Raw genomic sequence first — 18,589 nt, forward strand, 5'->3', positions numbered from 1 at the left:
AAAGTCTGGAGAAGAGTGACAGAAGGGATAGGATAGGGACTGATTTAAAGCTACAAAATCAGTGCTTATCACCTCATGTGTGACTGAAATGTGGACACAGAGATCCTTCCAGAGTGTCCTGTGTTTGGAGAAACACCCTCTCTCCATGCTATGACCCCAACAAGCTTTCAAGTGCAGAAGGGACTTTTAATCCCAAAGTGGGTTCTGAGCCTGGAAGGGGTTTCCCAAGCAAAACTATTGAGAAACTGCTGCTCGCTCTGTTGCAAGATTTCCTTAGCAGTTATTCAGGGTGAGTATCCCATTAAGGATCACTGTAAAATCAGCAGGTGTTGGAAAGCCAGCCCTTTTTTTTTTTTTTGTTCATCTTTAAGGTTTTCAGTAATAAAATTAAATGTAATTTCTTCTGATCTGTAGAGAAGCATCTTCTATATGGGCGACCTGCAGTACTGTACCGCACAAAATACAATATCTTGCATCACCATGACTTTGAAAGTGGCTACAGTGAAACATTCCTGATGCCTCTGTGGACATCCTACACTATTTCCAAACAGGTTAGTGCTATCTTTGTTCTTGAAAAAGTGCTTAAAAAATCCTGGGTAAATCCGTTCAGTACCTGTATTCTTGAAGTCCTAAAATTCCCCTTCCCCAAGTAGATTTTCCGCCAGAAATTATGTCAAATACCATTGTACACAATGCCAAAATCCTTTTTTTCCTTCAGGAGGAAAGAGTTTTAAGGCAGAAGGGCTGTATATTTCTTTTCCTGTTTTAATCTTCTTTCTGAGTTTTGCTCAATGGAGGTTTGTTTTATTATGATGGAATAATCAGCGACTTCATTTGAATTATTTCCCATGATGACTTCCACTATCTGAATGAAGGGCTCTGCAGCAGATACAGGAACGGGATTTGGTTGTGCAGCTACGTGGTTTATTTTATTCCACACAAGGCCTTCCATGTAATCTGTTGACTGTATGAAATCATTTTCTTTTAGCTATCAATGCTGGAATTACTTTTCTTGTGTTTTTTGTCTATGTTCCTCAATGCAGGCAGAGGTATCGGGTGTCCCGGAGCACCTGGCCAGCTGTGTGAGACCCGACCTCCGCATTTCTCCAGGAAACAGCCAGAACTGTGCAGCCTACAGAGGCGACAAACAACTCTCCTATGGCTTCCTTTTCCCTCCTCGTAAGTTCAGATAGCGTTTTAATACCTAGAGGTTTTGTAACTTTCTTTTTGTTAGGGAAAACCTTAGGTATGGACCACCTCCCCCAGATATAAACAGACTTAAGGGGTTTTTTGAGATTGTTGGGAAAGAATATAGGTAGGGATGGTTTAATTTGCCCCCCCCTCTGGGGTGATTTCTTCCCCTGTGATGTCTTCTCCTCAGAGGAGCTGCTCCTGCACCGGTGTCACATATGGGGCCCAATGGGATAGATACATTATTCTTGCTGTGTTTGCTGAGGAGCAAGGGCCCAATGCCACAAGTTGCTATCACAGCTGCGGTCCCTCAGCTCCACAAGAGATGCTCCAAACTAGTGCTCAGCTTCATGCAACAAAACAGTGAAGTGTCCCAGTTTAGTTAATAAAAACAAAGGTGAACAAAGACTTGCACAGAGTACGACTACGAGCTAGAAGACAATCTTCAAAAGCTGGCCCTTTAAAGTCAGTGGATAGATACCAGCTTATATGAACTGGGAATCTAGTCAGAGTTTTTAATTTTGAATTCAAACAGCAGTAAGATAAATGTATATTTAATGTACAAATCCAACTTACTCTTGCATACTGTAAAAATTTCTACCATCCCATAGAAATACTGCTAGTAGAAAACCTTTGTAAATGGGCGTCTTGGATAATCCTGGTGCAGTTATATTGGTTCAGTCTTGGAGTAATGATCTTCTGGGATTAGTAAATGTTCAAGAGACACAGCTGTCTCACAGCTGTGAACTTCATTGCTCTGCCTGCCTCAGTGGCTGAAATATTTTATGGTGGATTTCTGATACGAAATTACCAGTGCAGAGCCTTGCTCAAAACTAGAAGATAATCCCATGCTCTTCTCCCTGGAAATTGCCTCTTTTGTAAAAGCCTGCAGAGCAGCTCTCTGACTTTTGAGACTGCAAAAATAGATGAACTATAAAAATATTTTGAACTGGTTGACAGTTGAAGCAAAGATAAAATCCTTACTTTCCATGCTTAGCTGTCACATTAAAGACAAATTTTATGCATATAACGTGGATTTCTGAATATAGCATTCAGATTACTCTTTAGATGACTATTCCATTTGGTTACTCTCTGAAGCCATTTTTCAAAACATTTTTATATTCTTTGAACTTCTGATATTTCATTTTACTAATATTTTTCTGTTTTCTTGTTTTCAGAATTAAGTTCCTCTGCAGAAGCAAAATATGATGCTTTTCTAATAACAAATATCATTCCAATGTATCCTGCCTTCAAAAGTAAGTGCCCTTTCCACGGCTTTACCTGTCTTTCTCAACATTTGTTTCTTTTTTTTTTTTTAATACATATACTGGACTATGGAATGAATTGATGGGAGAAGTTTAGAACATAAAGTTGAGTTACCTGTAGCCAGCAGGCAATACATGTGGGCACCTGTATAGTTCTAGATATGGGCAGGCAAAATACCTCAAGAAAGGCTTAAGTTTTAAGAAAGGTTTATTTTCCTTGGTGCGGGGCTAAGATAAGAGCACAGACATGCTGTAATTCAGCAGTTTCGCTTCACGCCACAGTATCTCAGTTTGTGCAAGACCATTCAGGTTTTCTTTGTAGCCCAAGCTAGTGCAGAATGTACTTAGGCAACATGTTTTTACTTCTCAACTGGAGCTGCCTGGGAGTGTGCGCAAGCCTCGGAGTGTGCACTTAGCATGTTGTTGTAGTAGTTCACGGACAAGTGATTATTTCTGATTTTTCTATCCATGCCCTTAGACAGAGAACAAACTTATTTATTACATACCTATAAAGAAGAAGGAAGAGGAAACCAGTCTATGGAAAATGAGGAATGACTTAAACCTGGCTGAATCTTTCAGTGCTGCAGGGATATAGTATTAATGTTTCTTTTGTCTGCACATCCCTTTTCTCTCAAGTTTTGCCAAGAGGTAGGAAAACCATCAGACTATTCTGGTGGCATTTTTGGCTTGGCAGGAATTGAGAAGCCTTGGAAGAATCTCAAGAGCCTGTTCTTGTGAGATTTCCAATTCAGATTTTAGGCCAGAGAGGTTTGGATAAACATCAAAGCCTATGGGAGGCTCTTTCTTTTTAACTAGAAAATAGTGTTTTTAACTGAAAAACCTCTGAGTAGCAACAAGTGGTGATGTTTGCTGGAAATTTGAGCAAAGGCACTTAACTGATTACAGAGTGCAAAATTATTGGGGATTTCCCACTCTCAAATCACTTCATAAAAATGTTCTTTATGCTCATGTTAGTCTAAGGAAATTAGCTGAGATGCTAATCATAGGAGAACAACCCAGAACTAGCAGCTCATTTTGTCTAGTGGCCTTCCTCTTCATCACAAGTGGGTTAAGGATTCCCTGAGAACAAATGCTGGAACTGGTGTCATTCCCAGGGAATTATGAACGACTATATGTGTGCAGGTTGCAGTGCTGAGAGCTGATTATAAGCTTGTTATACGGGCTTTTTCCACAACAGGGAAAATAAGAGGTGGCAGTTTTATGCTATGCTGGCTTTGGTGGCAGTGCTGGCTGCAGAGGCCCCCTCCTCTGCTTTGTTTTTTTAATTCACTGTCCTATCCCATCCCCCTCAGCAATAATTCTGTATCCATCTTTTCTGTAGTGAGTCTGGCTTAAGCAGCTCCTCGTTGCTGGAGCTGCAAGTTGATGTCCCTGGGCTGGCCCCCTAGTGCACTGGTGTTGCTGTCTATGTGGCTGCAGTGGGAACCTAAGCGGAGAACTGATTCAGCTGGAAAACTTGGGCGAGAGGAGGGAAGCTTTCCTGTTTTGGGCTATTTTTATTGTTAAGGCTGATGCATTGGAAGAGTGAGCAGCTGGAGGAGTGGTACTGCCAAGTGGTTACCGCAGCTGAGGTTCTTGCTAGACCATTGCTTGCGGGGCCCTCTGCATCAGCCTGAGCAGGGAGTTCATGTGGCACTGAGCAGTCTTAGGACAAGGCGTACTGGGGAACTTGCTGAGGCTGGCCTTGCCATTAGCGCCGGGGAACCATGGCCTCAACGGTCTGAGCTGGTGAGACAAAAGTTAAACTTTTAAAAGTCTGAGATGTTTTATTTACAGACACTTTTGTTAGTGTTAAAATAAAAGGGAAAAAAGAAGGAAAAAAATGATGTAACTGGAGATTCCAGCATGTTTCCCATCTCTGGAAGCATCTTAACTTGTTAAGGTTGAGGAGGGCATGGTGGGAGGAGGAGTGTCATGCTCTTCCCAGAAGTTGCTGAAATGAGATGCCATGCCATAACTTTGTCATCCTTGACAGCACCTAATTTAAAAGTTAGGCATTTTGTATCTAAGGAGAATTTAACTGGAAGAATATGACCTTTGTATTTCTCTTTTTTTTTTAAATATTTGGGGTTTGCTTTTATCATGGCGCTGTTTCCTTTCTAGAATTAAGAAGAACGCAGTACCATTCCCTGTAACTAGATAAGATAAAGGAAGTGTTTACAGGGACATCAAAAGCATGTGAATAGCTGTTTCTACTGCTTGGTGAAGGAACAGCAGGCTCTCTGTGCAATGTCTATGGCAATGCCAGCCTGGGAGTGGTACCGTGCATTTCCTTTATCATTGGTTGGAGAAAAAAAATCAACAGAGAACAAAGAAGTCTGAATAGGCTTTATTGACCGAACTGAATAAAGCTGCAGTAAATCTGTAATGCTTAGTCTTTGATTTCCCCTACCATCGTGTGAATGATGTTCACTGGATTTTTATTTTCAGGAAAAAAAATTGTTTATGTTCTTGACATGTTTTCACTTATCCAAATTTTGGTGTGGTGGTTTTTTTTTGTTGTTTTGTTTTTGTTTTTTTTTTCCCCCACAGAGGTGTGGAACTATTTCCAAAGGGTTTTGGTGAAGAGATATGCCACTGAACGAAATGGAGTCAATGTTATAAGTGGACCAATCTTTGACTATGACTATGATGGTTTACATGACACACCTGACAAAATAAAACAGTAAGAGTTTGTCTTTGAACTTCTCTGAATGATGGCTTTATCTTAAACAATTCATTATCTGCACATTATTTGATTTTTGGGAGGAGATATAATTTTCTAGCTCTTTCGAAAAATTATTGTTGTTCAAGACTGAATGCCCCTGTAGGTAGGACAGTGGTAAAAATAAGGAAATGGCAATTCAGCGGGTAACTGTTTACCTTGACTTTGAAATTGAATGTTCATTCATCCTTGAGACAAACCTGAATTATGTTCCAAATAATCTATTTTCTCTAAAATTCTCCAGAACTTAAGAGTTGACAACTGGATACCAGAGCAGTGCTATTGAGTTAGATACTCAAGTCTTTTGTTAATTCAGTAATGCTTTCTCTCTGTGTCCCTGAACTGAAGAAGCCTTTCAGCACTGGCATCTGCTATTTCTGTAGCACAGTATCAAAACAAGAACTAATTGAATGCTTATTTTCAGATAGTGGTTAGGAATCAAACACATCTCAAGAACGTACATATGTCTTCACACATAGGGGAGGAAAGACCATGCTGTTTGTGTAACTTTCTTCCAAACACATTTATCGTTTGTGGATAAATGTTTGCTTTATTCCCGCAGGTTTGTGGAAGGCAGCGCCATCCCCATTCCTACTCATTACTATACCATCATAACCAGCTGCTTAGATTTCACTCAGCCAGCCGACAAATGTGATGGACCACTCTCCGTTCTGTCATATATCCTTCCCCACCGGCCTGACAATGATGAGAGCTGCAATGTAAGTTCTGCCGCACTACTGTAGCCCCATGGTAAATATACTGCTGGGATATGTGAAACCCCATTACTATTAGATGCTAGTGCTCACTGATGTCTTAGACGAAAGCACAGGGTAGTGACTCTCAAGTGTCATGTTCAACTCATTAGACAAAAGCACTCCTCCATGATATCAGAGAAAATATGGAACTATTACTGCACCTAAAATTGTCTGGTAGAACTGACATACAGTAGGTTGGCAGTAAACAACCTGTAGGCTTCTACGTTTTGGCAGACATTGTCAGTGTACCTTCAGAGCAGATTGGGAGGAGGTTGTGTGTATAGACGTATTGAGCTGGCAGTCAGCCTGATGTTTTTATTGAGGTATGTTTCCATATGCAGGTATAATATAGTCTGTCTGCTATGGCAGTCTGGGTGCATCAGACAGCATGATTACATCCAGCCCACACAATATTAAAACTATATGCTAAAACCTGCCAAGGGTAGAGTGCCAGCTCTTGCCATTTCCAGAACATGTCTTGGTTCAAGGGAAAAGTTTGGTTTCTTACTAACAGAGATGACCAGGCACCTTCCTGGTTCCTTTCCTGTCTTCCTTTAGGATGCAAGATACTATAGTGTAAGAATCTTGGTGAAGTACAAAGGCTTTGGTCTGGTCAGCGCTGCAGAGAGTAACATGTGCCCTCAGTAACTGATCATTAACTGATCAGTAACTGAGCAGGAGAGCAGTCGGGCCCCCACGGGCTCCAGCGCTCTGCAAGAACAGCAGTCTTCCCAGGCAGCTGTATTTAGACTTGTCCTTCCGCCTGAACTTGTTCTCCCATTACACAGCTGTGCAGATTCCTGCACACAGACGCTTCACTATAGGCTGCCAGAAGACAGTTTCCTGAATGAACACATTAATGTTATGAATTTTGTATTGGCACAAAAAGTTAAGACTCCTATTCCAGCTACAGGCAGAAATAGTCATTCCAATTCTGTACACAATTCACCTGGAACACTGTCTCTTTCTCATTCATCAAACATCGCCTGCTTTCAGGTCCCTCTTCTTAAAACCACGCTTTTGGAGCAGTATGCCTCTCTCTTGAGCAGGTCTGGCTTTCCCCTGTTTAGACTCTTAACTGCTTTGGGCAGAGATGTCTTCCACCAGAAGTCTCAGAAAGTCCTACATATATTTCATCATGATTTTTCTCTGGACTACTTTCCTCTGAATCAAGATCCAGTTGGTGATCTGGAAGTTACTAATCTGGCAGTTGTTAGTGCCTCTGTCCTTGTGTCTCTGCCCATGTAATTTTATGACAAAGTAAATTTTTTTTTCTCCCTATATTGCATGTCATGGTCCTCTTAAACTACTGAAATCTTTTTTATGAACTATGTAGAATAACAGCCTCTCTTTGATTTCTTATATTTCAACCCAGGCTTCTTTTCTCTGTAGGTCATGCTACTTATGGTGTATACATTTACGGTTCTGGGAGGAACTTCAGTACTACTACACGGTCATTAGCAGATACTGGTCTATGCATTTTACATAGCAAAGAACCACTCAAAAAATATTTAAATGTAGCTCTTGAATGAAAATACAGTTAGGCAAAATTTTGCCATTTAAATACAGTGTCAGTCTTACTTTTGCAAAGTGATGGTGTTCCATCTTATTTGTTCAAAGAAGTGATTGTGTAAAACCTCACATACTTCGTGGATGAAATGCGTGGGATAATATAAGAATTTTTCCTTAACCTCTCCACAGCTTTCTTTTAAGATCTGAAGAAATATTAGCTTCCCCCTGGCTCTGCTCACACTTTCTCTCTCTTCACATGGCTGTTGGAGAACACCACTGCTCTTCTCATTTGAATTTGTTCCATTTTCAAACTGTGTTTATTCATGGTGAGGTTATACCTATTTATTCTTGTGTCAACATTTTTCTATGGCTTAAATAGCCCTTCACTGGGCTTCTTTGGGATTTACCCTAGTGATGATTTATGATGATTCTCAAGGCATATACTTCTCTCTATTCATAAGAGACCCAGGATGTTTTTTGCTTTTCTTGTAGGAGAGGATGAGCGTTTTAGTAGCCTTCCTATGCATCTGTTCCAGTCTGATTTATTTTTCTTTTTTTCCTCGGACGTGAATGAGATAAAAGTAAAGTACTCCAGCTGAAATTTCAGAATTAAAATCATAGAATCATTTGGGCTGGAAGGGACCTTTAGAGGTCATCTAGTCCAACCCCCCTGTGGTGAGCAGGGATTTGTCCAACTAGATAAGGTTGTCCAGAGCCCTATCAAGCCTGACCTTGAATGCCTCCAGGGATGGGGCTTCCATCCCCTCTCTGGGCAACCTGTTCCAGTGCTTCACCACCCTCATTGTAAAAAATTTTTTCCTTATGTCAAGTCTAAATCTACCCTCTTTTAGTTTAAAACCATTACCCCTTGTCCTGTCACAGCAGACCCTGCTAAAAAGTCTGTCCCCATCTCTCATATAGGCCCTCTTCAGGTATTGGAAGGCCGCAATGAGGTCACCTCGAAACCTTCTCTTCTCCAGGCTGAACAACCCCAAAATGGTTTTCTTTCCACTGGACACAACTCCTCTGATACTATCTAGGATTTGCTTTTTCCATAGCTGTGTTATAATGGTGGCTCACAATGATGGACAACCAGTACACCCAGGTTCTTCTCTTCTATCTACTGTTTCACCTGAAGCTCCCAGCTTAGCAGAAATTTTTGCCATCAGTGTGGATAACCTACTTTCATACTATACCAGGGACTCCCACATCTGTGTCTTCCAGTATGCTATTCCAGTCTTCCTCTGCATTGACAGGAGCTCCCAATTGTTGTTTTGTTTTGTTTTTTTCTTTTTACTAGCACACTAATGACCTTGGCACAAAAAGCATGTATATGAAAACATTACATAAAATCCTTTCCAAGACCAAAGCTAAAGGAACCCTACTAGAAGCTTCCTTCAGGGCGACTATTTTCCCTTTCAGCAAAACCTTTAAATTTCTTTTTTAATAAGCGAGTTCCTTACCCACCTGTCTACACTCTGGTCATGTTCAGGTTTCCAGCTAATAATTTCATATCCAGAGAGATTCTTTTGTCCAGAATATCTGGTATCTTTTCCAGTGGATTTTAGATTAGCCTTCTAATTGCCTATTTCTACTTACTCCATGTTTTCAATTGTTGTTTTCTCCTTCTAAAAGTCACTGTACTATTGAGATGAGACGAACCAGCACAGATAGAGAAAGCTATCATTTTAAATGTATACATTTCATTCGTTGTTCTGCAGTAATATAATACCATGTTAGCTGATCACTGTGTTTAAAGTCCTTGCTGCTGGACCTGAGGTTTCATGGGCCAGTTGTGGAATGGAAAAACTAAAACCTAGATCAGTTGATTGATTTTCTGGGGTCATGCAAATGCTGTCTTGCTGGACTTGATTTAAACCAACCTCATAGTCCTGTAATTTATTCACATTACAAATTTTTTGCAAACTCTTATGAGTCCTCCTTGTATTCAAAAAAGTGAGCTTTGTAGTAATTGAACTTCCCTCTGAGCTCTGTAAAATACAGATTTCCTGCTCGAAATGAAGGCTTGAAGACAACAAAAATGTCACAGTGATTGCATTTGCAGTAATAACCCTGTTGAGTCCCATTTGCAGACTAGCAACTTGATTGCCAGGCTGAAGGCTGAGGAGGGGCCTTCCTGCGGCCGCCTGCTGCCCGGCGGTGTTCCTAGAGCGTGGCACTGCAGGCGATGAGGAGTGAGCAGGGCACGCGCCCTTCTCTTCCCTCTTAGTTTGCATCTTTCTCTCCGTGTTCCAGACCTGGTTTTGGGCCTCAGGTTGCTCGCGACATGGTGAGGAAAGTTGGTTTGGAGCTGAAAAGCTTCAAAACAGAGAAGCGCTGACTGGGTCATGGATGTTTGCTTTAGAGCAGCCAGCTGTGACCTAGCTGGTACTTCATGTCCTCTCTATGCAAACGATCAGGCTCACTCTCCTGGCCTTTGCAGGGTGACCCACTGCCTGGTTGTGCCACATCTGCTGCATTGGGTAGGCTCTGGCATTGCTGAAGCTTAGTCTTGATCAGTGAGAGGATAACTTTGTACAAGGATCTTGCTGAGACAGTCAGAAAAGGGCTCATTTTCAGGAGTAAGCCCAGAAACAGATTTTTATCAGCAAGATTTCCAAGCCACACACATGGAGTCCAAATGCCCAGAGGCACAACCATCCATTCCTAACTAGTTTCCCCAGCAGCAGTGTAGACGTACCAGCCAGAGAGGCCAAAGGGGGGAAAAGTCCTGTTTGCTCTGTCCTTTTCCCACGTCTGCTCCCTGCCATGCAGTCCCCGGGGCTGGCTGCAATGCTCATGGGACATGTCACTGGGCTGGTTAACACACTCAAATGGCCAGTAACTGCAGTATTTTGCAGGGCTGATTTTCTGATGTGTTGGTGAGTTACAGTACTTTGTGGATGGTCCAGCATGTGCCAGAGCTGGCACAAGGCATGCAGCAGGAGCAGTCCCCTAAGAGAGATCACACCCACGCAACCCGACCCCAATCACTCTGGCAGCATCACCTTCCTGATTTTTTTTTTTCGTTTTGGGAAATGCTTAGTGAAAGTCTTTTTCTATCAGTGAGTAATATTCATGTTCCAATAACAGGATTTTACTGGTACCAATATAACCCGTTGTCCCAACTGTGTGATGAATCATAATGGTTTTCTAACAGTAAAGTAGAAAGATTAAAATACACTGTGCTAGATGAGGTGCTGTTCAGATGAGAATAATGTGTAGGGGTAGTGTTCAGAGCTAAACAGCCTAGAGTTTGGGCTTTGGTAATACACAGCTGATTAATATGGAGCTCTTTCTGTGAGGTAAAAAAAACACGTAGTGACCAATGGATCTCGTAAAAGCATATGGCTGTTCTGAAACAGCTGCAATGTGGGGCCAGCTTTTCCTAGATGACTATGGTCATTGTCTGAACCCCATCCTAAAATGCATCCTGAAATAAAACTGCAGAAATCATCTTGCATGTTAAGTTTCACATCTGTTTTCTTGGAACTTGTTTACCTTAGTTCTTCCTGAGTAGGGCACAGAGATTCTTCAAATGTTTAGAAAGGTTGCATTTGCTTTCGGAGCTGATTTTTGACATGGCATGTTGTGAAACTTTTTTTTTTTTTTTTAACATCTCAGAGCATGGAGGATGAATCAAAGTGGGTTGAAGATCTTCTAAAGATGCACACTGCTCGTGTGCGTGACATTGAACAGCTCACAAGCTTGGACTTCTTCCGAAAGACCAGTCGCAGCTACACAGAAATCCTCTCCCTAAAGACATACCTGCATACGTTTGAAAGTGAAATTTAGCTTTCTAACCTTACTCAGTGCATCCTTTTATCAACTGGTGTATATTTTTATATTGTTTTTATATTTATTAATTTGAAACCAGGACATTAAAAATATTAGTATTTTAATCCTGTATCAAATCTTAAATATTAAACCCTTGTGTCATTTGTTTTGTTTCTCTAATGTTTAATATAGGTATGTCTCTTGGTTTATTTAGTAGCGCTTGTAATACTGCAGCTTGAGTCCTTACTCTGAGCTTTTAAGTGGTGCTGCAGGATTTGATACGTGCATCAAGGAAATATTAATTTCCCATGCTCCTTTACCACACTTGTAGTCCTGTACTGTGTATCAAAATACTGAACATGTAAAATTACATTCATTTACTGTTAACTATGTGACAGACATATTTAAACCCTATAGACAAATAGCATCTTAAATATAATAAACCACACATTCATTTTTTTAATGTGTTTTGATTTCCTTTCACAGGAACGTTTAGAGGGCCTTGCGGGCGGCTGAGTGCTGTCAGATCTCTCTTATTCACTGGGCAGAGCCTTTCTCAAGAGCTTAGGTTTACTGGTAAGAGGACTGCCAGGAGCCCAGGTGCCCTGTCCTGTTACTCAGCAGTGAGACCATAAACCAGACACCCATAGTAGTCATTACTGCATAGACTTTGCCATAGGGGCTGTGCTGGTTTGGCTAAAACAGGGCTGTTTCTCCTTTCAGGAGTTTTTTCTTTCAGTTAAGTTTCTGCTGGCCCAGACTCAAACGGTGACAAGGGCAGAGCCGAGAGAGGAGGTTGGTTGGTGTCATAAGCTACCCTGGGTACCCCACGTTTGAGGCCACTTGGCCATGCTCTGGAGCTGTGGGGAGGATGCTGTCACCGGTCGGGCTGTGTCACATCCCTTCACCACCACCGCTGTCTTGGGCTGATTCCTGGGAATACCTGCTTCATCATCCTTTGCTTTGACTTTGAGGGAAATTGAGATAAGGCAGATGTTGAAGGAGGTGACACCCAGCGGTGGGCTTTTAGCTCTGAGGAGAAAATCTGATTTTTGCCATCTTGTTCTAATGGCCAGAATCTGCAGAATTTTCCCCTAATCTGAATCTGAGGCTTAATGCCAGCTCTCATTCTCAAAGGAAGCCACTTGGCCTGGTTGCACATATATAACTTCTAGTACTGCAAATCCCATATGTGATTTACAACCATCACCTACCTGGTTAAGTGAGTCAAGTCTCTGTTGGCTGCTTCTGTGCAGTCACAGTCTCATAATCCTGCCCAGCCCGTACAAGTGACAGTGATGGCATAGTCCTAAGCCAATGGAAGAGACAGTGTTGTATACTGGTATCTAGATAATGGCCTGATTTGGCTTGGACGGCTTTTATAGAAGACGTATGGTATGGAGAATTAGCACTAGTGTAGTTAGATGATGTAAAAGATAAATTATTGTTTAGAACACCTCTTGAGGCAGAACCCACTAGTGGCACTATTGCAAAGCCATCATTTGGGGTTACAGATTTCCCTCTCTCTCTACCAAAATGATTCCTGTCTGTTTTCTCTTCGAGATTGCAAATGCTGGGGGGAAGCAGGAAGGGCTGGGAAGCATCTCAGCCATGTGCACGAATTAGTCAGGTCTCTTAAGTAAAATTAATGTGGCACAATTTTAGCAACTTGCATCCCTGTAGCATCCATCTAAGAGAAAGTAGTAAACCAAAATCAATCATGTTAACGCTGATGATAAAGTTCTTCTGACCAGTAGACAAAATTTTATTATTCTAGGTGCCAAATTCTGTTTAAATTAGAAGAGTACAAAACATGAATGTTTTAAAATCCCCCCCAAATGTTAGGATGGAAATTCTAATAACTGCACAAAACTCTGGGAAACATCCTATTCTTGAAACTTAAAAATTGTCTCTTGTGGTTGTCTGGTAGCACAGAAATATTTTTCTGTAAGCTTTTGGCAGGGCTTCCTGCCATGATAAACTTTACATTCTTACATGTGCTACAAAGGGTATTTCCTCTGGATTTGAAGCAGTTTTCAGTTAAAACCTAATTATTCCACCACCAACTTTAGCAATGATATAATATGGTTGTTCATAAACTAAACTAAAGACCAGCACTACTATTTTGTTTTGACATTCATGTGTTGCTTTGTTTGTTTGTTTTTTAATTAAATCTAAAAAATGATGTAATTATTTTATTTTTCTCCCAAAATAAGATAGCATTTATAATAAAGAAACATTTAAACTTTGAAAGATACTCTTCTTATATCAGAGAAGTGTGGTTTTGAAATACAGTTGATTGTTAGGAGAAAGGGTTTAACTCACTCGGTTTCACTGAAGAATGACGATTAGTGTTTAGGGAAATGGGATTTTTTTTTTTTTACTCAGTTGCCTACTGTGAGAATAAATACTAGTAATTTACTTGTGTTCTGCTTACTTCTCTTCAGCCCTTGGCCCCGTGCTCTTATATGGTACCGCTGTTTTATTTTACTGTGCTGGCAGAAGTAGCTGTGCTGGGGAATGTTCATGGTGACTTCTGTGAATTGCATGGGGATTTTTTTCCTGTTGAAAGTTGCCTTACCAACACAAAAGCTAAAGCCGTGTAAATCCCTCTAAGCAACATGAGCTCTGCAGGAACAGCAGACATTTTAAAGGAAACTTGTAATTTCCTTTTGGTATTCATCAGAGTGAATGTTAGCTTAGGGCAGTGTGTAGGAAGGAACCCCTCTGCTTTCCATTCTTGTTAGACCATTTTGAAAGTATGAAATAGGACTTGCTTATTACATGTTTCCTTTTCTTGATATTACTCTGGCTTCTGCAAGAGGTCCATCTAGGAGAACAAGCGCTGAATTTTTGTGTTGAGCAAACACTAGTTTTGAGGGTTTGGGTAGTTACTGTTTGCAATTGGTGATGTAAAGTTGAGGCATGTTTAATGAGTTAGAGGCAGTTCAGTTGAGCAATTGTTAAGGCAACAAAAGCCATAGGTGTCCTGCACACCTAACAAAACCCTTTTGCTCTGGGAAAAATCCTCCAGAGGTAGTTATGCAACTGGAATAGCCCTGCTACAGGAAACTGTTACTTTTTTTAATCCCTTTTTCACAGTCACATATCCTTAATAGATAAGCACTGAAAGCAGGACAAGTAACAGGACCAACTGGATGGTTATGATGGCAAAACTACAGCTGAAGTCACCATCCTATGCCAGCAGTAGTGGCATACTTATTTACCACTGATTATATTCTGTCCTGGCCAGCTAACAGCTTGATTAGATTGATATTTTCTGCTTGCTACTACTTCCCTGTTCTTCATTTCCAGCCTTTAGTCCCTTTATGGTCTCAGGTGCAGCATTCAACAGTTTCTGCACTCGCCTGTACACTGGCACTGTTTTGGTAATAGCAGATCAGTCTGTATTGTGTTATAAAGCACTTTCAGCTCCAGATGCATAAGAAAATTTAAAAATATAATTGTCAGGTCTGTGCCATCTTGTGAAGGTTTTCCAGTATTCACAGGGATATTGTGTGAGTAAATTTAAATACCTATATTTAATTAGGCCAATCTTACTGCGTCCCTGGAGGCTGCTCCAAAACAAATCTGCCGTAGTCCCCAGCTTCTCAGTGCTTTATATGCAAACAGTCGGTCAGCTGATTGTGGGAAGATTTTAGCAAATGAAAACGTGCACTTCTTATAGGAAAAGCCAGAAAACAAAAGCAGTGATAAAAAGATAAGAGAGGAGGTTTCCCGCTTCAGGAGACAGAAGAGGTTGAACAGGTTGAAGGTCCAGGAGATGCTGCCAGAAGGGAACCGGGGCTGAAGAAGATTTATTTGGCAGGTTTATGAAGTCCCTGTTCCCCCTGCATCCGGCTTCTTCCAATAGATCATTCCTTCACATACAGCAGATGAAATAGCTCCCTAATTTCTGCACACAGCCAGGAAACAGAAAAATTGTCAGGAAAGTTAAAGGAGCTCCCCTCTGAAGGTGTTGCTAGTTGCAGGAGCAGAACATGACCTATGGAAGTGTCAGGGCCTGTACAGTGAGGACAGAGTGCAGGATCTGACCTGAAACAAATTTGTAGCAGCTGGATCTGATGTTCCAGCAATCCTTCTCTTCAGTCTCACGTCCACCCCAAACATATTCAATTAACTTTAAATTCCTGTTACAGAGCTGTGCAGCTTACCTCAAGCTGCTCTCTGCAGGAGACAGAGGTGATTTTGTTTGTGGCAGCACGAGAAAATTCCCTTTTTAAAAAACAAACAAAAACCTGCAAGCCCCCTACCCACAGGAGGGCAAATGCACTTGTTCTGCACTGCGAGAGAGATGGGAGAAAACCAGGCTTTCCCAGGGCCGGGGAGTATATGGGTGCTGCAGTCCTGCCACCTCCCCTCCGCTCTGGTACAGTGCTCTTCAATCTCATTTTACACTTGTGGGGTTTATTCTGCTGTTTTGGCACAGAGGACAAATGAAACTTCACAGCCTTCCTGACAAGCGGCTGTTAGCACGGATGAAACTGTGGCATGGAGAGGCTGAATAATACGTTTAAGGACATGTGTGCGGTAAGCCCAGTAAAGCTCATCACAGCACTCTTGCATGGGGTTTGATATGTGGTATTTTTAAAACACTTCTGGTAGTGCTACCACTGGTGGGAAGGCATAGGGTAACTTTTGTAAAGCAGAAGCGTCAGAATCACGTGGCTGAAATAAAATTTGAATACAGGATTATAGAAGCAAAGCTCCCTTACTTTGGGGACAATAAATCATGCTGAATTAGTTTTCTATCGGTCCCATCCATCAAAATGCTTATGATAGGCCTGGTTCCTTACCAGAGTCCTCCCCTGTCTCCAGAGGGGTGCCACACTACGTGTCTGTCCATCCTGTCTGTAGTCCTAGTCTAGCTCAGTTCTGTGACTAGTTTCCATTACCCTCGCTGCAGTCCCAGACAGCTGTTGCACTTGACCTGAGGTACATGGTATAGTCATGGTAATACAAGTATACTGTGAGCAGGATAGACCTGCCAGCAAATGATTAGTACTGTGTTAACTGTACATCTTCCAAGTGAGGCTGTATGTGTTTGAAATGTTTAAAGTTCAGCCCTTGTTCAAGACAGGAGAAAAAAAAGGCATTTTAAACGTTCTGGAAAAATACCTAATCTCTTTTCTTTGCACTTGTTGTGTAAATATAAGATAAGAGCAGTATTCCCAAGGTTACTGCAAACAGCCCATCACTACAGAGTACAAGCTAACATTTACTAAAATGTATGTTGACATAAAAAGCAGCATTGCTGCAGTCAACCGCGGTAAACAAAACCACAGGTTTCTTTGCCTTTACAAGTCAAAAGCTTGGGATTCAGACCTGCCCTCACAAAGAAAAAATCCCTGCCCTGCTACAGCATCCACAGTATGTGCACAGTTCTTGTGGAGCCTTACCTTACTCACTGTTTTACAAATATGGCAGGGAAAGGGAGATGGAGGTCACCCTGGTTTCATCTGCAGGTTTCACCATGGAGAGATCAGCAGGCAAAGTTAGTAGTTGTGGGTTAGCACAGCTGTAACTGATTGACCCTAAAACTGGAATTTACTAGAAAAGAGGTGGGATTATTTGTCACCATAAACCCTCAATGGAAAAAGATTATATCCTTTTCAGGGGATATTTTCCTGAGATTTCTGTTTCCTGGCTGTGTGTGCAGAAAGTAGGGAGTTATTTCATCTGCTGTATGTGAAGGCCTGATCTATTGGAAGAGGCTGAATGCAGGGGAAACAGGGATTTCATAAAAGTTGTCAAACAAGTCTTCTCCAGCCTAGATTCCCTTCTGGCAGCATCTCCTGGGCCGTAAACCTCTTCAGCCTCTTCTGTCTCCTGAAGTGGGAAACTTCCTCTCTTATCTCCTTATCACAGCCTTTTTTTTTTTTTTTTTTTTTTTTCCTGGCCTCCCTGTTCTGTTCCAGCTTTGATCTGTTCATCATCTGCAAATAGCTCTACTGATAGTCTGGCCAGAGCAATTTCTGTGCACATGCATATCTGTACAGCGTGCACTGCCACCAGCTCTCCCAGGTTTTGGCTCTGTCAAGTCTTACACTCTCCTCCTGCAGAACAGAGGTTGTGGAAGATCCTGATACATCTCCAGTTTCTTCTCTACTACAGTTAAAACCCCAGGACCTGCTTTTGCAGGTAAAAGCTCTCTTCAGAGTATTTAAGGTGATGACCTTTACCTATGTGTGTGGCTTTGTATGGAGGCATTTAATGTCATTGAAGTTGGACATCAAAGATCTGATGAATCAACCGGAAATTCTCCACACGGGCCATGACCGACTAGACCATTACTAACAACTGAGAAAATAAAGTATTAATCATGTCAGTTATTTTCTCCTCTGGAACTGGAAAGTTCAGACCCAATCCAGATGTATCAGAGGTCAGGATCTGTCTCAGCATTGACTTCAGTGGGAATTGTGGCAGACCATCTCCTCTGCTCATCTGCCCGTTTTCATCTCACAAAGTCCCTAGGACATTGGTGATGGCTGTAGTGTCACCTGCTCTCTTCCTGACACACACTGTCATTTGTACTTTTAGTCTTCTCTGTGTTTCTAGCAGGCTGTTGGGATGTGTTTTGGGGTGTGTGGGCGTAGTGTTCCAGGTCAACAGCAACTGCACCCTCCTCTTCCTCCTCCATTGTTCAGTCACATGAACAGTTATCCCTACCCACCTCACTTATTCAGATGCTCATCTGCCTTAACCACCATTGCCTCCCCATGCCCAAGGGCCCTCAATGAACTTATGGTCTGTAGTGATGCAGGTCACAGATGATGTGTTATCTTCAGGCAGGCTGTATCTAATCTGTGTGGGCTGCAAGCTGCTGGTCAGGTGTTGATAGTCTTTTCCCCTGAGAAAAACTGAATCCCCAGACAAAAACCCCTTTAATTTTGAAAGGTCTCCTTCTTGGTAACACCAAAAGAAGTATTGCTGCCTCAGGGATCTAACACCTGGCATTTTCATAATGATTCTTTTATGGTGATATAGAAAAAGAAGTTTGTGGAAAAATAGTTCCTTTTGTTTCTCTGTTGAAGATTAAAACCATTTTATGTAGCACGCTCAGCTGGCCTAGTAGCCATCCAGTCTGAACTAAGGATGCAACGCCATGGCTTTCATCTTCCATGCCTCATGATCTATTTCTAGCCTTTCTCAAAAGGTTTCCATATGCATTCATGAAACCTGGGAGCCCTCCTGTGGTCAAAATTACGAGCTATTCTTCTGGCTGTTACCCCAAATCTGATGTAGTCAATCCAGTTTTAAGCTTTATCCTTGGAGTATTCATTGAGAAAAGCTTCAATGAATTTAAAAACAAACAAAAAAAAAGTCGAATAGAGGGTTTTCTG

The 18,589-nt window shown here is 41.6% G+C and overlaps 1 protein-coding gene across 2 annotated transcripts in view; it reads left to right on the forward strand.

Moving 5' to 3' along the window:
* Nucleotides 1–11,684, forward strand: part of ENPP2 (ectonucleotide pyrophosphatase/phosphodiesterase 2) — a 57,536-nt gene extending 45,852 nt beyond the window's left edge. For both annotated transcript variants that reach the window (XM_009697413.1, XM_009697414.1), the window contains 6 exons: nucleotides 415–551; nucleotides 1,044–1,179; nucleotides 2,370–2,447; nucleotides 5,010–5,142; nucleotides 5,744–5,900; nucleotides 11,073–11,684. In XM_009697413.1, the coding sequence (XP_009695715.1) occupies nucleotides 415–551; nucleotides 1,044–1,179; nucleotides 2,370–2,447; nucleotides 5,010–5,142; nucleotides 5,744–5,900; nucleotides 11,073–11,243 (812 nt within the window). In that variant the 3' untranslated portion in view covers nucleotides 11,244–11,684. The remainder of the gene's footprint in view (nucleotides 1–414; nucleotides 552–1,043; nucleotides 1,180–2,369; nucleotides 2,448–5,009; nucleotides 5,143–5,743; nucleotides 5,901–11,072) is intronic.
* The last annotated feature ends 6,905 nt before the right edge of the window (nucleotides 11,685–18,589 follow it).

This window comes from Cariama cristata, unplaced genomic scaffold (assembly GCF_000690535.1).
Source record: "Cariama cristata isolate BGI_N322 unplaced genomic scaffold, ASM69053v1 scaffold15923, whole genome shotgun sequence".
In the NCBI taxonomy this organism is placed as follows: domain Eukaryota; kingdom Metazoa; phylum Chordata; class Aves; order Cariamiformes; family Cariamidae; genus Cariama; species Cariama cristata.